Genomic DNA, 24,297 nt, shown 5'->3' on the forward strand with positions numbered 1-24,297 from the left:
CTCTTCCACTAGTTGGCTTTCTATTATAGGTCATTTATTCAGGTAAATGACTAGGCTATCAATATTTGTGCGCTTTCCTGTCACCATAGCAGTGGCACCGGGTAGAGCAGCAGCGGTGGGCAAGAAAGAGTGGGGTTCTTTCCTGTCCCTGAAGAAACCACTAGACCACCAGGGTTCTTCAAAGTAGGCCTGGGAGGCTGTAGTATGCAGAGGGGTTCTGGAAACAAGGGTGGGGGTGGCAGCAGGGGCCCAAGGGGATCCAATGACTCTGCCGGGGGGTCCAGATCATTGTCAGTCCGCTCATGGCCTTCTCGGTAGACTCAGTACTCATGTAAAAGTGACTCCTTACTCGAATCTATGAATGGGAATTCATTCAAGGTAATTTTGAGCTCAGGAGAATGGGGAAACAAAGCTCCGGGTCCCAGTGTCTATTCACTCCAGCGGTCCATAGGGGCGGATTGATCAAGGGCTTGCCAAAGTGCATTCATTGCTCCTCCAGTTTTGCTCTGGCACTCTTTCCAGGGTACTGGGAGTGCCCTTTACAGAATACTAGCGTAGTGTACTTCCTGCGCCTAACTTTGGGCATGAGGTCGTACCCTTGCCAAAGGCTGGTGTAAAACCTCACGCCCAACTGATGGTAGTTGAGTGTACAAATCCAAGTTTACTATAACATGGCGTATACTTTCTGGGAATGCTCCTGACCCGCCCATACCCGCCCCATGGTCACACCCCCTTCTGAGTTGCGTGCTATGAAATTTAGACAAGAATGCTCTAGAACAGACCTAGAGCAGATCCAAAAATACATCCTAATTACTGCCAATTAAGTGCTTGTTAACATTATTGACTGTTAGCGCTTAATTGGCTAATTAGTTTACACACAGATCTGGGATCCGCACCCAACTGTAGACAGCCTATATGGGGGTATGAGGATAGTACTGTGGTGATCCAGGGGCAGAACCTGAGTGGAGCCGGGAGTTGCCTGGTGACCAGCAATACTCAGCATTGGTATTCAGATAACGATCCGGATAATTTAGGATTTGGGCAACAGCACTTCATCTCGCCATTATCCAGGTAACTCCTGGTGTTCCTTGTTATGTCTGGAAATTCAGCGCCAGTGGATACTGGATATCGCCACTGAATTTCCAGCTATAATTTAAGCATGAAAACCAGGCCAACACTGCCCACCGTTTTGTCCATCAACCTCTAATTCTGTTGTCTAACCCATGAATTTCATACGTTGATTACCTGTGTGTTTCACTGTTTTTGTATTGTCCGATGAATCTTTAGGTCTGTAAAGGAACTCTGGGAAATGAATGCTGCTATCCAGGTATCTAATTAGATATTTCAGTATAGAAATACATTTAGATTTTCTTTGTAAGCAAATACGTTTTGATTTTGATACAAATGAGGCTGTCCCTCAATTCGCATGCTGAATCTCAGGCTAAACCAATGACTTAAACCCCGTCAAAGAGAGGTGAAGAACCCGCAAGAGACAGTCCACAGTCAGAAGACAGAGCTGGAAAAAAAAAATCAAGAAAACAAAGCAGTACTGTAAAAAATCTTCAGTAATGTTTAGTTCATTTGCTGGTACAAAAGTCACCTGCCTGACGCAGCCACATTTCGGCTTGCAGCTGCTTCAGAGACATAGAGGGGCATAATCGACCAGAAACGCCTATCTCCATGGGCGTTAATCTCCGAGAACGGGTCCGTGAAGGGGCGGAGTGAACCGTATTTTTTTAAAAAAATAGACGCCCATGTTTTATTCGCCAAGGTGTGAGCTGGGCGTTTTTGCTTTTCACCGATAATGGAAAATGAAATCGCCCAGCTCAAAAACGAATAAATGCAAGGCATTTGTTCGTGGGAGGGGCCAGGATTCATAGTGCACTGGTCCCCCTCACATGCCAGGACACCAACCGGGCACCCTAGGGGGCACTTTTACAAAAACAAAAAAAAAGGTAAAAGAGCTCCCAGGTGCATAGCACCCTTCCCTTGGGTGTTGAGCCCCCCAAATCCCCCTCAAAACCCACTGCCCACAAGTCTACACCATTACTATAGCCCTAAGGGGTGAAGGGGGGCACCTACATGTGGGTACAGTGGGTTTGGGGGGGGTTGGACGACTAGTAGCATTAAGCAGCACAATTGTAACAGGTAGGGGGGGATGGGCCTGGGTCCACCTGCCTGACGTCCACTGCACCCCCTAACAACTGCTCCAGGGACCTGCATACTGCTGCTTGGGAGGAGGGTATGACATTTGAGGGTGAAAATAAAAAGTTGTGAAACATCATTTGTTGTGCTGGGAGGGGGTTAGTGACCACTGGGGGAGTCAGGGGAGGTCATCCCCGACTCCCTCTGGGGGTCATCTGGTCATTTAGGGCACTTTTTGGGGCCTTATTCGTCAAAAAACAGGGTCCAGGAAAAGTGCCCTAAATTCTAGCTACAAACGCATCCATTATCGGCGAAGGGCGCCCATCTCTGTTCGGGTGATAACCACGCCCCAGTTCCGCCTTCACCACGCCTCCGACACTCCCCCGTCAACTTTGTCCGCATCCGCGACGGAGTGCAGTTGAAAGCGTCCAAAGTTCGGCTTTCGATTATGCCGCTTTATTTGTTTTTGTGAGAAGAACGCCCATCTCCCGATTTAGGTCGGAACTTGGGCGTTATTCTCGTTCGATTATAAGCTGGATAGGATGTTATCTTAACAGGGAATCTCAAATTTAATTGTCAAGATATTGTGTGCAATTCTGGAAGAAAAAAAGAGAAGAGTGGGGGAAGATAGGCAGTGGCGTACCAAGGGGGGGGGGGCGGTGGCGGTGGTCCGCCCCGGGTGCACGCTGCTGGGGGGGGGGGGGTGCCGCGCGCCTGTCGGCTCTTCGTTTCATGCTCCCTTTGCCCCAGAACAGGAAGTAACCTGTTCCAGGGCAGAGGGAGCATGAAAACGAAGAGCCGGCAGGCACGCGGCACCCCCCCCCCCAGCGGCGTGCACCCGGGCGGGGGTGTTCTTTCGCCGGGGATTACGCTACACCAGGGGGGGTTCTTTCACCAGGGGGGGGGGCGTCGCGCTGTTCCGGGGGGGGGGCGCGCTGCACCCGGGGGGGGCGGGGCGCATCGGCGATCTGCCCCGGGTGTCAGCCTCCCCCCAGGAACACCACTGAATAAGGGAGACGTATATTTGTTCCATTGTTTGTACAACAAGTGTCATATCCTTTACTTACATATAAGCATTTTCTCCTTGTTCCACATCATTAGAAGTACATGTACATTGCCTACAGTGGCTAAATGTTTGCATCGTTTTGTGCTTCGTTTTACAAATGTGTTAACCATGTCACTGTTTTTCCGTTTTTTTAAAATTCCTTGCTTAGAGTTTATATATGATATTGTTGTGTCATTCCTACCTCCCCGCGCATTTTAGGAATTTAAGTTTTCATTTGCAACTCCACATCTTATTTGGTTTTGTTTGTTTTTAATTATGTTTTTAATTTTGTTTAATTTGCAATTACTTTTCGTGGAAACATTTCATGCAGTTTTGTACTTATAAATTTATTTGATGTCTTTTTTTTAATTATAATTCATGCTTTTACAGATGTCTTCTACGTTAATATATCTATCATATTCTTTTATGATCATTGTTGTTTACAGTTTACAGTCATATTTATGTTTTATATTTGGCTTTGTAGACTCCTGAAGAAGGTGCTACGTCGCCGAAACACGGCTGTGTCGAGTCGACCTGTTATAATAAACATTATACTTTTTCCAAATATACGTCTCCCTTATTGATTGGAAAGAGCCCGTCTTCCCCCACTCTTCTCTTTTTCCTTCCTGTATTGTTTCGTGGGGATTAAGTGCACCTCCACACTTTGTGTGGCTTCTGTTTTTAGAGTGCAATTCTGGCCACCGCATCTCAAAAAAAGATATAGTGGAATTAGAAAAGGTACAGAGAAGGGTGATGAAAATGATAAAGGGGATGGGACAACTTCCCTATAAGGAAAGGCTAAAGCTCTTCAGCTTGGAGAAAAGACGGTTGAGGGGAGATATGATAGAGGTCTACAAAATAATACTGTGTTTGTCCCTATTTTTCCTTGGAGACTTTCTTTTAAGTAAATCATTGGTTCAGGACACCATTTCTGGCCCGGACTCTGTTTCTGAGTGCTAGAAGAGTGTAGTGTGAGTGTCAGTTTTTAGCATATCTGAGTTGAAATAAGGTTTGGACAAGTTCCTGGAAGAAAAGTCCATAGTCTGCTATTGGGACAGACATGGGGGAAGCCACTGCTTGCCCTGGGATTGGTAGCATGGAATGTTGCTACTATCTGGGTTTTCTCCAGGCACTTGTGACCTGGCTTTGACCACTGTTGGAAACAGGATACTGGGCTAGATGGACCATTGGTCTGACCCAGTATGGCTATTCTTATGTTCTTATGCTTATGAGTGGATTAAGGGTTCCATTGGACTCTCAGTCTCTGCTGGTCCCAGCCCTGTCCTCAAACAAATGTATAAATATTTTGTGTCTCAGACCCCACCCAATGCTCATCCAGACAATGAGGTTCTAATATTGTCAGATGCTCTTGCCTGGGTTTACCACTCTAAACATAGAGCGATTCCCAAGAATCTAGGCTATTTAGAAGAATCAGAGCAGGCTGTGGGCAATTCCAAACAGTGCAGCCCTCTGTAGTTGGCAGATGACGATTTTGCCAATGTCCATTGTGTTCATATTGTTCCAGATCTATATAAATAAATCCCACCTCGAACGTTCTGAAGCTCACTCCATGGCAGTGAAGCACTGAACTCCTGTACTCTTCGTAGGCTAGGCTATCAGGACCACTCACCCTCACTCATAGACCCGCCCTCAGCCACGCCCAATCTGTACATAAAACGCTACCTCAACGTTCTGAAGCCTATGTTCTGAAGCTATCAGCACACTCCCTGAAGGCTTCATTAGTTCATGGTAGTGAAGCCATCCATGTCTCTGTGCCCCACCCTCGCGTCTAATGTTATGACATTGAGGGCGGAACACAGAGAGTCATCCACACACCCGCCCCCACCCACACACATCACTCCTTTCCTCCATCCCTCCCACTTCAAGGCCCGTCACGCCCCTACCAACGAGTTACAAACTCCCCCTCCCTCCGATTGGAGCACACCCCCTCCACGTTATTGCCGCCCTGGACCCTCCCTGCCGTGACCCTCTGCACACCACCCTTTCCTCTGATAAACCTCCCCCGAAGCCTTCGCCTACCTCTGCTAACAGAGACAAACTTCTTTTCTTGCCTGCGGGGCGTGGCTTGATGAAGGAGTATCTGTTGAAGTCTCTGTGCGTGCGTCTGACATCAGACGCAGGCACAGAAACTTCAACAGATGCTCAATCAACAAGGAACACTCCGCAGCCCAGAAGAGAAGTTCGCCTCTGTCAGCAGAGGTACACAGAGGCTTCGGGGCAGGTTTTGCGGAGGAAAGGGTGGTGTCCACAGGGTTGCGCCGCAGGGGGGGGGGCAGGCAGTAACACAAATGGGGTGGGGGTTCTAATTGGAAGGAGGGGGAGTCTGCAACTCGGTGGGAGGGGCGTGAAGGGGGCCTTGAACTGCGAGGGAGGGGGTCTGCAACTCGGGAGGGAGGGAGAGACGGAGGGACGGAGGGGGGTATGGAACTCGCCAGGGAGGGAGGATGGGTGGGAATTTACCTTGCTAGCGCCCATTTCATTGAGTTTCGAAATGGGCCTTTTTTACTAGTCTTTCAATATTGCTCCAAAGGCACCAGTCATCACTGGGACTACAACTGTCAGTCATCCAGCTTCAAGTCTTGATCTTTTCCAACTGTTGGTCTTCAACATGACCGTCTCCTGACATCGCTTCATCTATGATCCAAACCTGTTTCTTTTCAACCACAGTAATAGAGGGTGTGTTGTGTGGCAGGTGTTTAAGTCTGCATCCTGAAGTCCCAGAGAATTTTGGCTTGTTCGTTTTTTTTTTTTAAACCATGGTTTAATTATGAGGCGTCACCTATTTGTGGTTCCGGGTAAATGATACTTTTGGCAGCTATTTCAGCTTGTCGTGGTTGCTATGTTTTTGTGCCTTTCCATGTTCTTGTGGGCGATCTGTTTGCAGCCAGTGACTAAGTGGACATTATTATTATTATCGCCATCACCTCCAAGCGTTCTGGGGTTTGTAATCCTGCTGTTCTCATTATACTCATTCTGGCCGATAATGAAAGACAACTTATCCGGTTAGCAAGTGCTGCTGACTGGATAAGTTCTGGTTAGTGGAATATTCAGCATTGCTAACCACTGAATACGGACGATGAACCAAAAAGTGAATTAAAATCGAGGAGGACGTCAAGAAGTGTTGAATGTAAACAGCATAAAATCGACCCGACACTGCCATGTTTCGGCACAAAGGCCTGCCTCGGGGGATCAGGTGCATCTCTTGTGTTATGGCGGGAAAATACTTAACTCAAGAGTAAAGTCGAAATTATGGGCGTGGAACACCCATATAATTTTTATTTAATTTATTTAATACATTTGTATCCCGCGCTTTCCCACACAGGGCAGGTTCAATGCGGCTAACAGAGTAAATATAATTACAAAGTCATGTCAGGAGAATATTACTAACTGTAGTAAACATAGCTATAAAAGGCCTTAAGAATCGCCTCACCCCACGCCTGGAATAAACTCCCCTGAGCCCATACGCCAGGCCCCCTCCCTGCCCATCTTCAAAGCCTTGGCCAAAGCCCACCTCTTCAATGTCGCCTTTGGCACCTAACCATCATACCTCTATTCAGGAAATCTAGACTGCCCCTACTTGACATTTCGCCCATTAGATTGTAAGCTCCTTGGAGCAGGGACCGTCCTTCTTTGTTAATTTGTACAGCGCTGCGTAACCCTAGTAGCGCTCTACAAATGTTAAGTAGTAGTAGTAGTATCTTAAGTGAGATGAACATGGAAAGGTGCAAAAAGGTAGGGCTAAGCAAAAAGAAAAGGAATGGGAGGGGTGTGGTGAAGAAAAGACTCCTCAATAGAAAAGATGCTGGATTCCCAAACGCCGTCAAGCCAGGAAACCGTCAGTGACGTTAATAATGCAACCACTGAATATTCCCTCTGATAAAGTTGGAACTATCCATGCATTGCTGGGGTGGTCAGCAGGCAGAGCTTGGGCGAAGCTGGAGGTTATCTGGTTAGTGTTGATATTCAGACTGCTAAATGGTAGCTAACCAGGTAAAGCTAAAAACACTGATATCCAGAGATACTCAGCCGGATAACACGTATCCAGTTAAGCGCGAGATTTGGCACTTAACCAGGTAAGTTAAATTGGATAATAAAGCTAGGACTGTGTTTTCCTATTAACCCGCTTAAGGAATCTGGTTAAGTGCTAACTCCGCCCCCAGGTGGCCCACAAAATAGCCGATTTTGGCTCGGGCAGTAGCTGGGATATATTCAGTGGTACTAACCAGCGAAGTGCCGCTGAATCTTCGCGGTTAGCCCCTGCGCAAGCGGTTTAAACACTTTGAATATCGAGCCCATTGGTAAATGCCAGTTGGCTCCTCTGGTCTGACAATAATCCATTTCGCATGTTCTTTTCATTCCAGGCATACTGTGAGGAATTCACTGCAGCGTGGAAAAAACTGGATCTGGATGTTGTTCTCTGCCCCATATTGGGTCCTGCGTTTAACATTGGCTACACTGGGAAACTGATGGGTAATTGTCAGCTTCATGTCTAAACTAGGCAGAATGATACAGTGTATCACATGATTTCACGCTGTAGGTGTTTTCATTGGCTAGCTGGAAGTAAAGTTAGGCTGCGCTGAGGAGGAGGCATGGAGGGGCATAATCGAACGGGGCCAGCCATCTATATGGGCGGCCATCATAGGCGCCCCATATAAGAGGCTTGGGGAGGCTAAGCCTCCCCAGCCCAATCGTCGACTTCCGCTTGTGGTGCAGCCCACCCTCCCGCCCCGCATATTTTCATCTTTTATTTCCGTGGCAGCGACGTCAATGAAGAAAAAGACTACAGGCTCGCTGCCAGCTTCTCCCTTCTCTCTGCTCTCGCGGAAACAGGAAATGCATCACGGGACACTGTGTGCAGAGAGAAGGGAGAAGCTGGCGGCAAGCCTGTAGTCTTTTTCTTCATTGACGTCGCTGCCACGGAGCGTATGGAGGTAAGCTCCGCCCCCTTTAGCCTCCCCAAACAGTTGGGCTACCGACCGTCTATGGCGGCCATCTTCAAGGCCGGCCCCTTAAAGCGGCGTCCCAACCGTATTATCGAAACAAGATGGCCGGCTATCTTTCATTTCGATAATACGGTCGGAGCCGGCCAAATCTCAACATTTGGCCCGGCTTTAGAGATGGCTACACCACTGGCGCACACCTATTTATGGCCTGAACCCTTAGCGCCACCCACTGATCTAGAGGTAAGGGCTCACGCGCTACCCACGCGGTAACCATGCAGCATGCGCCAACGTAGGAGGGCTGCCGGTTACCGCCGGGAACGCCCCCTGTGGTAGAAAATAGAAAATGATTTCCTACTGCGGGATTTAGCGCATGCCAAAGTCGGAATTACCACTGGCAGTAGGGCTGTTCGGTCATGCTCTTACCCTCATGTTAGCCTTCCTGTGCCTTTGTAGAAGGGTCCCTGCATTTCCTGTGAAATTGATTGCATTTTAAACTACATTTCCCATGATGCAATTTTCTTGTTGACGGGACTAATCACCACATCAGCTCAGTGGCTTAGTGAAAAAAATACAACTTTAGTTAAGTGGATAGTCTGTGGGGGGGCGGGGGCTCTTCTATAGACTGGTGATCAAGCCTCTGAAGGAGGGGTGTCAGGACTGGGCAGAATTTCAGATCCACTGTCTGCTCATTTTTTGGTAAATGCACTGTTTTGAAGTTGTGGCACGCGTGCACATTTTTCGCATGCCATTTTTTTCTGTTGCATAGTCCTAATAAAAATCAGGCAAGACATTTTCACAGCTGAACTGTGCGAGCCATTAAAAAAAAATGCCCTGAATATATTGTCAAGTGCGGTAAATGTTGGGTATTTGTTAGCTGAGCCTCTTAATGAGTGCATGTAAAGAATAATTTCTGCGGTATATTCCACTTGGATTGACACCCCAGAAAGGAAGAACAGCAGCTTCCCTCTGCCTCACTCAACTGACCAAGGCATGAAATATTTGAGTGGGCACTAGAGAGTAGATGGTTACTGTATGTTAGCCTCTGAGGACCCTGTAAGGTGATTGTGTCTGTAACATGAGTTAGTGATTGCTGGAACATTGTATTCTCCGTATCTGTATGTTGTGTTTCTCTACTTAATAAAAACATTATAAAAAAAAATGAAGATGAAAAGCTAGATTGGTCTTCTGAAATGCATAGAAACCTCTGTTCAAAATACAACAGTGAGGAAGGGGGAATGAATTTGCCTAGTCTACCATCCAGCACAGTTTTGCCCATGTGATTTTGCAGAGACAAGTTTCTTAAGGGGATGAATATATTTTTTTTTGTTACATTTGTACCCCGTGCTTTCCCACTCATGGCAGGCTCAACGCGGCTTACATGGGGCAATGGAGGGTTAAGTGACTTGCCCAGAGTCACAAGAAGCTGCCTGTGCCTGAAGTGGGACTCGAACTCAGTTCCTCAGGACCAAAGTCCACCACCCTAACCACTAGGCCACTCCTCCACTCACTTTATGTCATATGTTATGTGAAGTGTAGTTTTATGAAAAGCCACGGCACAGGCATAACCCAGGGCCCAGACATCCCCTCGAACTGGTGTTCTATCATGAAAAAAGCTTGCCACCCTAAAGCTATCTCTAGAAATACAAAGATTATGCTGGAGAATAGGTGAAAGAGCTATCTCTACATTACAGATCTTCTGTGTTGCAGTTACCTGTTCTTCTACTACGCTCTATAACGTCTTGAACTTTCCTGCTGGCACTCTTCCCGTAAGTACCGTGACTGAGGAGGATGAGAAGGAGCTGAGACATTTCAAAGGACATTACAATGATTTCTGGGACAAGGAGTACAAAAAGGTTAGTTGAAGTCATCGTTGATGTGGAAGAAGGAAAGTGGTGTAGAATGGGTAAAAGTGAATTGAGGGAAGGTACTTTTCCATGTGATCCTAAATGGTGCCTCCTGGGGTGGGGGAACCAGAGGGGAAAGAGATGGCAACAGAGATTCAAGAGAATGGGGTTAGCCGCCGCAAAAAACCCACTATTGCAATGCATTGGAAAAGTCCGCTGGGCCAACTGTAGGTAATCGGGCTGAGAAATTTAAAACCATTATAATGTTGGAAAAATTGACTGATAAGCGTAAGGGGAGATATAATCCAGAGGCACCTGAATGGATTCATCTAACAGATATTGAGGGGGTTTAGGGGGGTTTGGGCTGTTGGGGGAATCAGTTGTTGAGGGGGAGAGGGGAAGGGTGGGGGGAATAGGGGGGGATAAAAGGGTTATACGCATAATGTTAAAATTTATTTTTATTTATTTATTTATTTATTTTATTGCATTTGTATCCCACATTTTCCCATCTATTTGCGGGCTCAGTGTGGCTTACAATACATTGTGAATAATGGAAATACGATTTGTTACAATTCAGTTATGGATTACATTGCGAGAATTTAAGTGAAAGCAGAGTCAAGGTATCGTTAGGGAATAGGACAAGGAAAAGAACAATGGAACAATGGAAAGAGACAACGAGAAATTAATAGGGTAATAGAACCTTAGCAAAAGAACATTCGGTATAACATTTTCTGTGAGTGAAGGTTTAAGTGTGATAGAATTACGGGAGGTGAGAGTTCAGAAAAGAATGTATTGGTGTGTTTCTGGAACAGTAAGTGTGGACTTCATGTGTATTGATCCTTACAGTAAATTTTATCAAAGAGATGAGTCTTCAGTAATTTCAGTAATTTAATTCTAATAAAAATTAAATTGTTGCATTGTCATGTGCTGGAGCCAATGGCTCGTTGTTATGTTTGAGATGTTATTTCAATAAAAATTCAAAGTTAAAAAAAAAAGTGAATTGAGGATCTGTAAGTACATCATTTTGAATTCAACAAAAGCAAGTGGCTAAAATACACAGGAGCAAGATCTTCTCCGTGATTTTACTCAATTCTACCCCCTGCTCTCTTTCTCTCCCCCAAAGCCAAGAGCTAACTCTTCATTCTCTCTCTTTCTGTTTCCCACCTCCCCTCCTGACATCTTTATTGCTGACCTTCCAGACTGCCATTGATATGGATTATCTCCTTCCTGACTGACACTCAGTACCTCCTTAAGTACATGCCATATTGGGATAGACCGAAGGTCCATCAAGCCCAGCATCCTGTTTCCAACAAGTACCTGGCAAGATTCCAAAACAGTACAATACATTTTATGCTGCTTATTCTAGAAATAAGCAGTGGATTTTTCCCCAAGTCCTTTTTAATAATGGTATATGGACTTTTCCTTTAGGAAGCCATCCAAACCTTTTTTAAACCCCGCTAAGCTAACTGCTTTTAGTACATTCTCTGGCATATAGCTCCCCTCTGTGCAGTTCTATATTGACATTTTTACTTCCTCCTGCTCATGTCGCTGACACCTTTGTGGTTGTGCAGACCCTACACTAACGCTGTCTGCCTCTGTCTCATGGAGTAGCCTAGTGGTTAGTACAGTGGACTTTGATCCTGGGGAACTGGGCTCAATTCCCACTGCAGCTCCTTGTGACTGTGGGCAAGTCACGTAACCCTCCATTGTCTCTGGTACAATATATGTAAACCACTTTAAATGTAGTTACAAAATACCACAGAAAGGCGGTATATCAAGTCCCATTTCCCTTTCCTTCTGGCCATGTGGGCTGATAGCTTTCCTCATTCCCACCCATGAAGACCATTGAAGAGTGTGGATTTTCTTTTACCCACCCATCTCTGCAGCCACATTCAGTGCAAAAGAGGAAACCTCCGCACAGGAAGGGAATTTTGCAGAAATGATGTGGTGCACAGTTGAGCAGAATTCCTCCAGGGACAAAGAATAATGAATGGAGTTCCTTTGTTTTCATTTGTTTTAAAATGTCAAATCGTGGTAAATAAACACCCTCTCCTCAGCCCTCTCACCATTCCCTAAACCCCCTGTCTTATACTACTACTATTACTACTCATTTCTATAACGCTACTAGACGTACGCAGCACAGTAAACATTATATGCAGGTACTTTCTCTGTCCCTGGAGGGCTCACAATCAAAGGGGTTTTTTTTGTACAAGGAGCAATGGAGGGTTAAGTGACTTGCCCAAGATCCCTTATATGGTGTGAAGCCCTGACCAGTGCATCCCAGGCTACACTGGGCAGGGCTGGGCACCACCATTTTGCAGGCAGCATCGAAGGAAGAGGAGGGAGGCCACCTCCCTCCTCCAACTCAAGGGAGGGAGGGTGGGGGGATTGACAGTGGCCCACTGGACCACCAGGGACTTCTTGCCAATGCTGGGGGTGGGGGGTTAGGGGGGCTGGAGACCCACCGGATATCCAGCCCCTTGAACCTGTCGATGGCGGGGGGTCGTTGGTTCCTGGGGAGGGTCATCGGTTCCTGGGGGGGTTGTTTCATAGGGAGGAATGGGGGCCTGCTAGCATGCAAATGCATGCTGGACAGGGCTCATCATTCCTCCCCAATGGTCCGCAAACCCTAACACCAGCTCCAAGCTGGCCTAGGGTTTGGCGCGCTGGTTGCTGATCATTGGGGATGAATAGGTTTAGCATGCATTTGCATGCTTTTTGCGCTGAGCCCTGTTTTGCATGCATTTGCACGCTAGTTTCGTTCAGAGCCTGTAAGTGCGTTGTTTCACGCACTCGGGGGCTCTGATCATGGGGCGGTAGCAAACGCAGGCCTAGGGTTTGGCACGCTGGTTGCTGATCATTGGGGATGAATAGGTTTAGCATGCATTTGCATGCTTTTTGCGCTGAGCCCTGTTTTGCATGCATTTGCACGCTAGTTTCGTTCAGAGCCTGTAAGTGCGTTGTTTCACGCACTCGGGGGCTCTGATCATGGGGCGGTAGCAAACGCAGGCCTAGGGTTTGGCACGCTGGTTGCTGATCATTGGGGATGAATAGGTTTAGCATGCATTTGCATGCTTTTTGCGCTGAGCCCTGTTTTGCATGCATTTGCACGCTAGTTTCGTTCAGAGCCTGTAAGTGCGTTGTTTCACGCACTCGGGGGCTCTGATCATGGGGCGGTAGCAAACGCAGGCCTAGGGTTTGGCACGCTGGTTGCTGATCATTGGGGATGAATAGGTTTAGCATGCATTTGCATGCTTTTTGCGCTGAGCCCTGTTTTGCATGCATTTGCACGCTAGTTTCGTTCAGAGCCTGTAAGTGCGTTGTTTCACGCACTCGGGGGCTCTGATCATGGGGCGGTAGCAAACACAGGCCTAGGGTTTGGCACGCTGGTTGCTGATCATTGGGGATGAATAGGTTTAGCATGCATTTGCATGCTTTTTGCGCTGAGCCCTGTTTTCCATGCATTTGCACGCTAGTTTCGTTCAGAGCCTGTAAGTGCGTTGTTTCACGCACTCGGGGGCTCTGATCATGGGGCGGTAGCAAACGCAGGCCTAGGGTTTGGCACGCTGGTTGCTGATCATTGGGGATGAATAGGTTTAGCATGCATTTGCATGCTTTTTGCGCTGAGCCCTGTTTTGCATGCATTTGCACGCTAGTTTCGTTCAGAGCCTGTAAGTGCGTTGTTTCACGCACTCGGGGGCTCTGATCATGGGGCGGTAGCAAACGCAGGCCTAGGGTTTGGCACGCTGGTTGCTGATCATTGGGGATGAATATGTTTAGCATGCATTTGCATGCTTTTTGCGCTGAGCCCTGTTTTCCATGCATTTGCACGCTAGTTTCGTTCAGAGCCTGTAAGTGCGTTGTTTCACGCACTCGGGGGCTCTGATCATGGGGCGGTAGCAAACGCAGGCCTAGGGTTTGGCACGCTGGTTGCTGATCATTGGGGATGAATAGGTTTAGCATGCATTTGCATGCTTTTTGCGCTGAGCCCTGTTTTCCATGCATTTGCACGCTAGTTTCATTCAGAGCCTGTAAGTGCGTTGTTTCACGCACTCGGGGGCTCTGATCATGGGGCGGTAGCAAACGCAGGCCTAGGGTTTGGCACGCTGGTTGCTGATCATTGGGGATGAATAGGTTTAGCATGCATTTGCATGCTTTTTGCGCTGAGCCCTGTTTTGCATGCATTTGCATGCTAGTTTCGTTCAGAGCCTGTAAGTGCGTTGTTTCACGCACTCGGGGGCTCTGATCATGGGGCGGTAGCAAACGCAGGCCTAGGGTTTGGCACGCTGGTTGCTGATCATTGGGGATGAATAGGTTTAGCATGCATTTGCATGCTTTTTGCGCTGAGCCCTGTTTTCCATGCATTTGCACGCTAGTTTCGTTCAGAGCCTGTAAGTGCGTTGTTTCACGCACTCGGGGGCTCTGATCATGGGGCGGTAGCAAACGCAGGCCTAGGGTTTGGCACGCTGGTTGCTGATCATTGGGGATGAATAGGTTTAGCATGCATTTGCATGCTTTTTGCGCTGAGCCCTGTTTTGCATGCATTTGCACGCTAGTTTCGTTCAGAGCCTGTAAGTGCGTTGTTTCACGCACTCGGGGGCTCTGATCATGGGGCGGTAGCAAACGCAGGCCTAGGGTTTGGCACGCTGGTTGCTGATCATTGGGGATGAATAGGTTTAGCATGCATTTGCACGCTAGTTTCGTTCAGAGCCTGTAAGTGCGTTGTTTCATGCACTCGGGGGCTCTGATCATGGGGCGGTAGCAAACGCAGGCCTAGGGTTTGGCGCGCTGGTTGCTGATCATTGGGGATGAATAGGTTTAGCATGCATTTGCATGCTTTTTGCGCTGAGCCCTGTTTTGCATGCATTTGCACGCTAGTTTCGTTCAGAGCCTGTAAGTGCGTTGTTTCACGCACTCGGGGGCTCTGATCATGGGGCGGTAGCAAACGCAGGCCTAGGGTTTCGCGCGCTGGTTGCTGATCATTGGGGATGAATAGGTTTAGCATGCATTTGCATGCTTTTTGCGCTGAGCCCTGTTTTGCATGCATTTGCACGCTAGTTTCGTTCAGAGCCTGTAAGTGCGTTGTTTCACGCACTCGGGGGCTCTGATCATGGGGCGGTAGCAAACGCAGGCCTAGGGTTTGGCACGCTGGTTGCTGATCATTGGGGATGAATAGGTTTAGCATGCATTTGCATGCTTTTTGCGCTGAGCCCTGTTTTGCATGCATTTGCACGCTAGTTTCGTTCAGAGCCTGTAAGTGCGTTGTTTCACGCACTCGGGGGCTCTGATCATGGGGCGGTAGCAAACGCAGGCCTAGGGTTTGGCACGCTGGTTGCTGATCATTGGGGATGAATAGGTTTAGCATGCATTTGCATGCTTTTTGCGCTGAGCCCTGTTTTCCATGCATTTGCACGCTAGTTTCGTTCAGAGCCTGTAAGTGCGTTGTTTCACGCACTCGGGGGCTCTGATCATGGGGCGGTAGCAAACGCAGGCCTAGGGTTTGGCGCGCTGGTTGCTGATCATTGGGGATGAATAGGTTTAGCATGCATTTGCACGCTAGTTTCGTTCAGAGCCTGTAAGTGCGTTGTTTCATGCACTCGGGGGCTCTGATCATGGGGCGGTAGCAAACACAGGCCTAGGGTTTGGCGCGCTGGTTGCTGATCATTGGGGATGAATAGGTTTAGCATGCATTTGCATGCTTTTTGCGCTGAGCCCTGTTTTGCATCCATTTGCACGCTAGTTTCGTTCAGAGCCTGTAAGTGCGTTGTTTCACGCACTCGGGGGCTCTGATCATGGGGCGGTAGCAAACGCAGGCCTAGGGTTTGGCGCGCTGGTTGCTGATCATTGGGGATGAATAGGTTTAGCATGCATTTGCATGCTTTTTGCGCTGAGCCCTGTTTTGCATGCATTTGCACGCTAGTTTCGTTCAGAGCCTGTAAGTGCGTTGTTTCACGCACTCGGGGGCTCTGATCATGGGGCGGTAGCAAACGCAGGCCTAGGGTTTGGCACGCTGGTTGCTGATCATTGGGGATGAATAGGTTTACCATGCATTTGCATGCTTTTTGCGCTGAGCCCTGTTTTGCATGCATTTGCACGCTAGTTTCGTTCAGAGCCTGTAAGTGCGTTGTTTCACGCACTCGGGGGCTCTGATCATGGGGCGGTAGCAAACGCAGGCCTAGGGTTTGGCACGCTGGTTGCTGATCATTGGGGATGAATAGGTTTAGCATGCATTTGCATGCTTTTTGCGCTGAGCCCTGTTTTCCATGCATTTGCACGCTAGTTTCGTTCAGAGCCTGTAAGTGCGTTGTTTCACGCACTCGGGGGCTCTGATCATGGGGCGGTAGCAAACGCAGGCCTAGGGTTTGGCACGCTGGTTGCTGATCATTGGGGATGAATAGGTTTAGCATGCATTTGCACGCTAGTTTCGTTCAGAGCCTGTAAGTGCGTTGTTTCATGCACTCGGGGGCTCTGATCATGGGGGCGGTAGCAAACGCAGGCCTAGGGTTTGGCGCGCTGGTTGCTGATCATTGGGGATGAATAGGTTTAGCATGCATTTGCACGCTAGTTTCGTTCAGAGCCTGTAAGTGCGTTGTTTCATGCACTCGGGGGCTCTGATCATGGGGCGGTAGCAAACACAGGCCTAGGGTTTGGCGCGCTGGTTGCTGATCATTGGGGATGAATAGGTTTAGCATGCATTTGCATGCTTTTTGCGCTGAGCCCTGTTTTGCATGCATTTGCACGCTAGTTTCGTTCAGAGCCTGTAAGTGCATTGTTTCACGCACTCGGGGGCTCTGATCATGGGGCGGTAGCAAACGCAGGCCTAGGGTTTGGCACGCTGGTTGCTGATCATTGGGGATGAATAGGTTTAGCATGCATTTGCATGCTTTTTGCGCTGAGCCCTGTTTTCCATGCCTTTGCACGCTAGTTTCGTTCAGAGCCTGTAAGTGCGTTGTTTCACGCACTCGGGGGCTCTGATCATGGGGCGGTAGCAAACGCAGGCCTAGGGTTTGGCGCGCTGGTTGCTGATCATTGGGGATGAATAGGTTTAGCATGCATTTGCACGCTAGTTTCGTTCAGAGCCTGTAAGTGCGTTGTTTCACGCACTCGGGGGCTCTGATCATGGGGCGGTAGCAAACACAGGCCTAGGGTTTGGCGCGCTGGTTGCTGATCATTGGGGATGAATAGGTTTAGCATGCAAATGCATGCTTTTTGCGCTGAGCCCTGTTTTGCATGCATTTGCACGCTAGTTTCGTTCAGAGCCTGTAAGTGCGTTGTTTCACGCACTCGGGGGCTCTGATCATGGGGCGGTAGCAAACGCAGGCCTAGGGTTTGGCGCGCTGGTTGCTGATCATTGGGGATGAATAGGTTTAGCATGCATTTGCATGCTTTTTGCGCTGAGCCCTGTTTTGCATGCATTTGCACGCTAGTTTCGTTCAGAGCCTGTAAGTGCGTTGTTTCACGCACTCGGGGGCTCTGATCATGGGGCGGTAGCAAACGCAGGCCTAGGGTTTGGCACGCTGGTTGCTGATCATTGGGGATGAATAGGTTTAGCATGCATTTGCATGCTTTTTGCGCTGAGCCCTGTTTTGCATGCATTTGCACGCTAGTTTCGTTCAGAGCCTGTAAGTGCGTTGTTTCACGCACTCGGGGGCTCTGATCATGGGGCGGTAGCAAACGCAGGCCTAGGGTTTGGCACGCTGGTTGCTGATCATTGGGGATGAATAGGTTTAGCATGCATTTGCATGCTTTTTGCGCTGAGCCCTGTTTTCCATGCATTTGCACGCTAGTTTCGTTCAGAGCCTGTAAGTGCGTTGTTTCACGCACTCGGGGGCTCTGATCATGGGGCGGTAGCAAACGCAGGCCTAGGGTTTGGCACGCTGGTTGCTGATCATTGGGGATGAATAGGTTTAGCATGCATTTGCACGCTAGTTTCGTTCAGAGCCTGTAAGTGCGTTGTTTCATGCACTCGGGGGCTCTGATCATGGGGCGGTAGCAAACGCAGGCCTAGGGTTTGGCGCGCTGGTTGCTGATCATTGGGGATGAATAGGTTTAGCATGCATTTGCACGCTAGTTTCGTTCAGAGCCTGTAAGTGCGTTGTTTCATGCACTCGGGGGCTCTGATCATGGGGCGGTAGCAAACACAGGCCTAGGGTTTGGCGCGCTGGTTGCTGATCATTGGGGATGAATAGGTTTAGCATGCATTTGCATGCTTTTTGCGCTGAGCCCTGTTTTGCATGCATTTGCACGCTAGTTTCGTTCAGAGCCTGTAAGTGCGTTGTTTCACGCACTCGGGGGCTCTGATCATGGGGCGGTAGCAAACGCAGGCCTAGGGTTTGGCGCGCTGGTTGCTGATCATTGGGGATGAATAGGTTTAGCATGCATTTGCATGCTTTTTGCGCTGAGCCCTGTTTTGCATGCATTTGCACGCTAGTTTCGTTCAGAGCCTGTAAGTGCGTTGTTTCACGCACTCGGGGGCTCTGATCATGGGGCGGTAGCAAACGCAGGCCTAGGGTTTGGCACGCTGGTTGCTGATCATTGGGGATGAATAGGTTTAGCATGCATTTGCATGCTTTTTGCGCTGAGCCCTGTTTTGCATGCATTTGCACGCTAGTTTCGTTCAGAGCCTGTAAGTGCGTTGTTTCACGCACTCGGGGGCTCTGATCATGGGGCGGTAGCAAACGCAGGCCTAGGGTTTGGCACGCTGGTTGCTGATCATTGGGGATGAATAGGTTTAGCATGCATTTGCATGCTTTTTGCGCTGAGCCCTGTTTTCCATGCATTTGCACGCTAGTTTCGTTCAGAGCCTGTAAGTGCGTTGTTTCACGCACTCGGGGGCTCTGATCATGGGGCGGTAGCAAACGCAGGCCTAGGGTTTGGCACGCTGGTTGCTGATCATTGGGGATGAATAGGTTTAGCATGCATTTGCACGCTAGTTTCGTTCAGAGCCTGTAAGTGCGTTGTTTTACGCACTCGGGGGCTCTGATCATGGGGCGGTAGCAAACGCAGGCCTAGGGTTTGGCACGCTGGTTGCTGATCATTGGGGATGAATAGGTTTAGCATGCATTTGCATGCTTTTTGCGCTGAGCCCTGTTTTGCATGCATTTGCACGCTAGTTTCATTCAGAGCCTGTAAGTGCGTTGTTTCACGCACTCGGGGGCTCTGATCATGGGGTGGTAGCTAACGCAGGCCTAGGGTTTGGCACGCTGGTTGCTGATCATTGGGGATTAATAGGTTTAGCATGCATTTGCATGCTTTTTGCGCTGAGCCCTGTTTTGCATGCATTTGCACGCTAGTTTCATTCAGAGCCTGTAAGTGCGTTGTTTCACGCACTCGGGGGCTCTGATCATGGGGCAGTAGCAAACGCAGGCCTAGGGTTTGGCACGCTGGTTGCTGATCATTGGGGATGAATAGGTTTAGCATGCATTTGCACGCTAGTTTCGTTCAGAGCCTGTAAGTGCGTTGTTTCACGCACTCGGGGGCTCTGATCATGGGGCGGTAGCAAACACAGGCCTAGGGTTTGGCGCGCTGGTTGCTGATCATTGGGGATGAATAGGTTTAGCATGCATTTGCATGCTTTTTGCGCTGAGCCCTGTTTTGCATGCATTTGCACGCTAGTTTCGTTCAGAGCCTGTAAGTGCGTTGTTTCACGCACTCGGGGGCTCTGATCATGGGGCGGTAGCAAACACAGGCCTAGGGTTTGGCGCGCTGGTTGCTGATCATTGGGGATGAATAGGTTTAGCATGCATTTGCATGCTTTTTGCGCTGAGCCCTGTTTTGCATGCATTTGCACGCTAGTTTCGTTCAGAGCCTGTAAGTGCGTTGTTTCACGCACTCGGGGGCTCTGATCATGGGGCGGTAGCAAACGCAGGCCTAGGGTTTGGCACGCTGGTTGCTGATCATTGGGGATGAATAGGTTTAGCATGCATTTGCATGCTTTTTGCGCTGAGCCCTGTTTTGCATGCATTTGCACGCTAGTTTCGTTCAGAGCCTGTAAGTGCGTTGTTTCACGCACTCGGGGGCTCTGATCATGGGGCGGTAGCAAACGCAGGCCTAGGGTTTGGCACGCTGGTTGCTGATCATTGGGGATGAATAGGTTTAGCATGCATTTGCATGCTTTTTGCGCTGAGCCCTGTTTTCCATGCATTTGCACGCTAGTTTCGTTCAGAGCCTGTAAGTGCGTTGTTTCACGCACTCGGGGGCTCTGATCATGGGGCGGTAGCAAACGCAGGCCTAGGGTTTGGCACGCTGGTTGCTGATCATTGGGGATGAATAGGTTTAGCATGCATTTGCACGCTAGTTTCGTTCAGAGCCTGTAAGTGCGTTGTTTCATGCACTCGGGGGCTCTGATCATGGGGCGGTAGCAAACGCAGGCCTAGGGTTTGGCGCGCTGGTTGCTGATCATTGGGGATGAATAGGTTTAGCATGCATTTGCACGCTAGTTTCGTTCAGAGCCTGTAAGTGCGTTGTTTCATGCACTCGGGGGCTCTGATCATGGGGCGGTAGCAAACACAGGCCTAGGGTTTGGCGCGCTGGTTGCTGATCATTGGGGATGAATAGGTTTAGCATGCATTTGCATGCTTTTTGCGCTGAGCCCTGTTTTGCATGCATTTGCACGCTAGTTTCGTTCAGAGCCTGTAAGTGCGTTGTTTCACGCACTCGGGGGCTCTGATCATGGGGCGGTAGCAAACGCAGGCCTAGGGTTTGGCGCGCTGGTTGCTGATCATTGGGGATGAATAGGTTTAGCATGCATTTGCATGCTTTTTGCGCTGAGCCCTGTTTTGCATGCATTTGCACGCTAGTTTCGTTCAGAGCCTGTAAGTGCGTTGTTTCACGCACTCGGGGGCTCTGATCATGGGGCGGTAGCAAACGCAGGCCTAGGGTTTGGCACGCTGGTTGCTGATCATTGGGGATGAATAGGTTTAGCATGCATTTGCATGCTTTTTGCGCTGAGCCCTGTTTTGCATGCATTTGCACGCTAGTTTCATTCAGAGCCTGTAAGTGCGTTGTTTCACGCACTCGGGGGCTCTGATCATGGGGCGGTAGCAAACGCAGGCCTAGGGTTTGGCACGCTGGTTGCTGATCATTGGGGATGAATAGGTTTAGCATGCATTTGCATGCTTTTTGCGCTGAGCCCTGTTTTCCATGCATTTGCACGCTAGTTTCGTTCAGAGCCTGTAAGTGCGTTGTTTCACGCACTCGGGGGCTCTGATCATGGGGCGGTAGCAAACGCAGGCCTAGGGTTTGGCACGCTGGTTGCTGATCATTGGGGATGAATAGGTTTAGCATGCATTTGCACGCTAGTTTCGTTCAGAGCCTGTAAGTGCGTTGTTTTACGCACTCGGGGGCTCTGATCATGGGGCGGTAGCAAACGCAGGCCTAGGGTTTGGCACGCTGGTTGCTGATCATTGGGGATGAATAGGTTTAGCATGCATTTGCATGCTTTTTGCGCTGAGCCCTGTTTTGCATGCATTTGCACGCTAGTTTCATTCAGAGCCTGTAAGTGCGTTGTTTCACGCACTCGGGGGCTCTGATCATGGGGTGGTAGCTAACGCAGGCCTAGGGTTTGGCACGCTGGTTGCTGATCATTGGGGATTAATAGGTTTAGCATGCATTTGCATGCTTTTTGCGCTGAGCCCTGTTTTGCATGCATTTGCACGCTAGTTTCATTCAGAGCCTGTAAGTGCGTTGTTTCACGCACTCGGGGGCTCTGATCATGGGGCAGTAGCAAACGCAGGCCTAGGGTTTGGCACGCTGGTTGCTGATCATTGGGGATGAATAGGTTTAGCATGCATTTGCACGCTAGTTTCGTTCAGAGCCTGTAAGTGCGTTGTTTCACGCACTCGGGGGCTCTGATCATGGGGCGGTAGCAAACGCAGGCCTAGGGTTTGGCACGCTGGTTGCTGATCATTGGGGATGAATAGGTTTAGCATGCATTTGCATGCTTTTTGCGCTGAGCCCTGTTTTGCATGCATTTGCACGCTAGTTTCATTCAGAGCCTGTAAGTGCGTTGTTTCACGCACTCGGGGGCTCTGATCATGGGGCGGTAGCAAACGCAGGCCTAGGGTTTGGCACGCTGGTTGCTGATCATTGGGGATGAATAGGTTTAGCATGCATTTGCACGCTAGTTTCGTTCAGAGCCTGTAAGTGCGTTGTTTCACGCACTCGGGGGCTCTGATCATGGGGCGGTAGCAAACGCAGGCCTAGGGTTTGGCACGCTGGTTGCTGATCATTGGGGATGAATAGGTTTAGCATGCATTTGCATGCTTTTTGCGCTGAGCCCTGTTTTGCATGCATTTGCACGCTAGTTTCATTCAGAGCCTGTAAGTGCGTTGTTTCACGCACTCTGGGGCTCTGATCATGGGGTGGTAGCTAACGCAGGCCTAGGGTTTGGCACGCTGGTTGCTGATCATTGGGGATGAATAGGTTTAGCATGCATTTGCATGCTTTTTGCGCTGAGCCCTGTTTTGCATGCATTTGCACGCTAGTTTCATTCAGAGCCTGTAAGTGCGTTGTTTCACGCACTCGGGGGCTCTGATCATGGGGCGGTAGCAAACGCAGGCCTAGGGTTTGGCGCGCTGGTTGCTGATCATTGGGGATGAATAGGTTTAGCATGTATTTGCACGCTAGTTTCGTTCAGAGCCTGTAAGTGCGTTGTTTCACGCACTCGGGGGCTCTGATCATGGGGCGGTAGCAAACGCAGGCGCTAGTATGGCGCTAACAGCCTCTAGCACCTGCGTTTGCTTCTGATCACCGGGGCAAAGGAGCTGCAGTGGGAATGAAACCCAGGTTGCCAGGATTAAAGCTCGCTGCTGAAGGGGGCAGGAACAATCTGCAGTCACTCCTGCCCCACTTTTGCTGCAGCTCAAAATGGCCCTGTCCTGCCCAGCACTATTTTAAATTCTGGCCGTATCAGTCTTAAGTCAGCTAGAACCATTTTGGGTTGCCACACCAGTGCGGTAGGATTGACTGGGGATTTGCTCCTGCCCCCTTTTTGCTCACAGACGGGGAAGTGGGAGGCCCAGTGGGATCCAAGGGGGCTTTATCTCAGTTTTTGGTAGTGGGGACAGTGGGTGGGGCCCAGAACTGGCATTGCTCTTTTCATTTGTTATTTCATTTTAAATATATTTAAAGAAAACAAAACACACAAAAAAACAGATCAAAACAGATATAATTTCAGTACACAACCTAAAATGTATGGTTTTTTTTTTCTGCAAGTAGGAGGATTCTCCAGGTGATAATCGCACCAAGGGCACCTCCCATCTGAATTCTTATATCAGTAAACATAACGCCAATCCATACGCTGTAGACAGGGTTCGACTCCTGCTCTGGAGCACCAGAAAAGGCAGCCTGATTTATATATGTCTATTCTGGCTGCCTTATCCTTGACCTCAGTTTTTGTTTCTGGGAAATGTTCTCCTTCCATCTTGCATCAACTAGCAACACTACATCAGAGACCGAGGGAAAGCAGCAAGTTGGAAGACTGTTGTAAGAAGGGTGGCAGATATTAGGGTGGGGGAGGAGGAGGAGGAAGGGGGGCCGAAAGGAGCATGGGTCCGGGGATGGGGAGAGTCAGGGAACAGTGGCGGTTCTCAGGTCCCATCCCAGAGCACTCAGTTGAACATTCCCCAGCTTGTTCAACTGGGGAATGTTGGTACTCATCTGGGTTTTTAAAAACGCTGTCCAAGTGTATTTAACCTCTTATCACCTGATGAAAACCATGTATCAATACTGACCACAGGGCAGCCTGCACCTTTAACAGAAAAAGAGAAACGGATGACATGATACAGACGTTCAGATATTTAAAAGGTATTAATCCGCAAACAAACCTTTTCTGGAGATGGGAGGCAGTAGACCTAGAGGACGTGAATTGAGGTTGAAGGGGGGCAGACTCAGGAGTAATGTCAGGAAGTATTTTTTCACGGAGAGGGTGGTGGATATGTGGAATGCCCTCCCGCGGAAGGTGGTGGAGATGAAAACTGTAATGGAATTCAAACATGCGTGGGATAAACACAAAGTAATCCTGTTTAGAAGGGACGGATCCACAGAATCTTAGCGGAGATTGGGTGGCGACACCGGTAATTGGGAAGCAAAACCAGTGCTGGGCAGACTTCTACGGTCTGTGCCCTGATCGAAACTGGATGGGCTGGAGTGTAAATTTTAAGGGGCTTCGACGTTAGCTTCAGAACTTTTAGTACAAGAACAGTGCTGGGCAGACTTCTACGGTCTGTGCCCTGAGAAAGGCAAGGACAAATCAAACTCAGGTATACATATAAAGTATCACATACCATGTAAAATGAGT

At 49.0% G+C, this 24,297-nt stretch overlaps 1 protein-coding gene across 1 annotated transcript in view; it reads left to right on the forward strand.

Annotated features, from left to right (window-relative positions):
• Positions 1-24,297, forward strand: part of LOC115472755 (vitamin D3 hydroxylase-associated protein-like) — a 73,249-nt gene that overhangs the window by 47,126 nt on the left and 1,826 nt on the right. Inside the window, exons 12-14 of the mRNA XM_030207145.1 lie at positions 1,288-1,327; positions 7,573-7,681; positions 9,862-10,007. Coding sequence (XP_030063005.1) covers positions 1,288-1,327; positions 7,573-7,681; positions 9,862-10,007 — 295 coding nt within the window. The remainder of the gene's footprint in view (positions 1-1,287; positions 1,328-7,572; positions 7,682-9,861; positions 10,008-24,297) is intronic.

The sequence above is a fragment of the Microcaecilia unicolor genome, chromosome 6 (genome assembly GCF_901765095.1).
Source record: "Microcaecilia unicolor chromosome 6, aMicUni1.1, whole genome shotgun sequence".
Classification (NCBI taxonomy): Eukaryota; Metazoa; Chordata; class Amphibia; order Gymnophiona; family Siphonopidae; genus Microcaecilia; species Microcaecilia unicolor.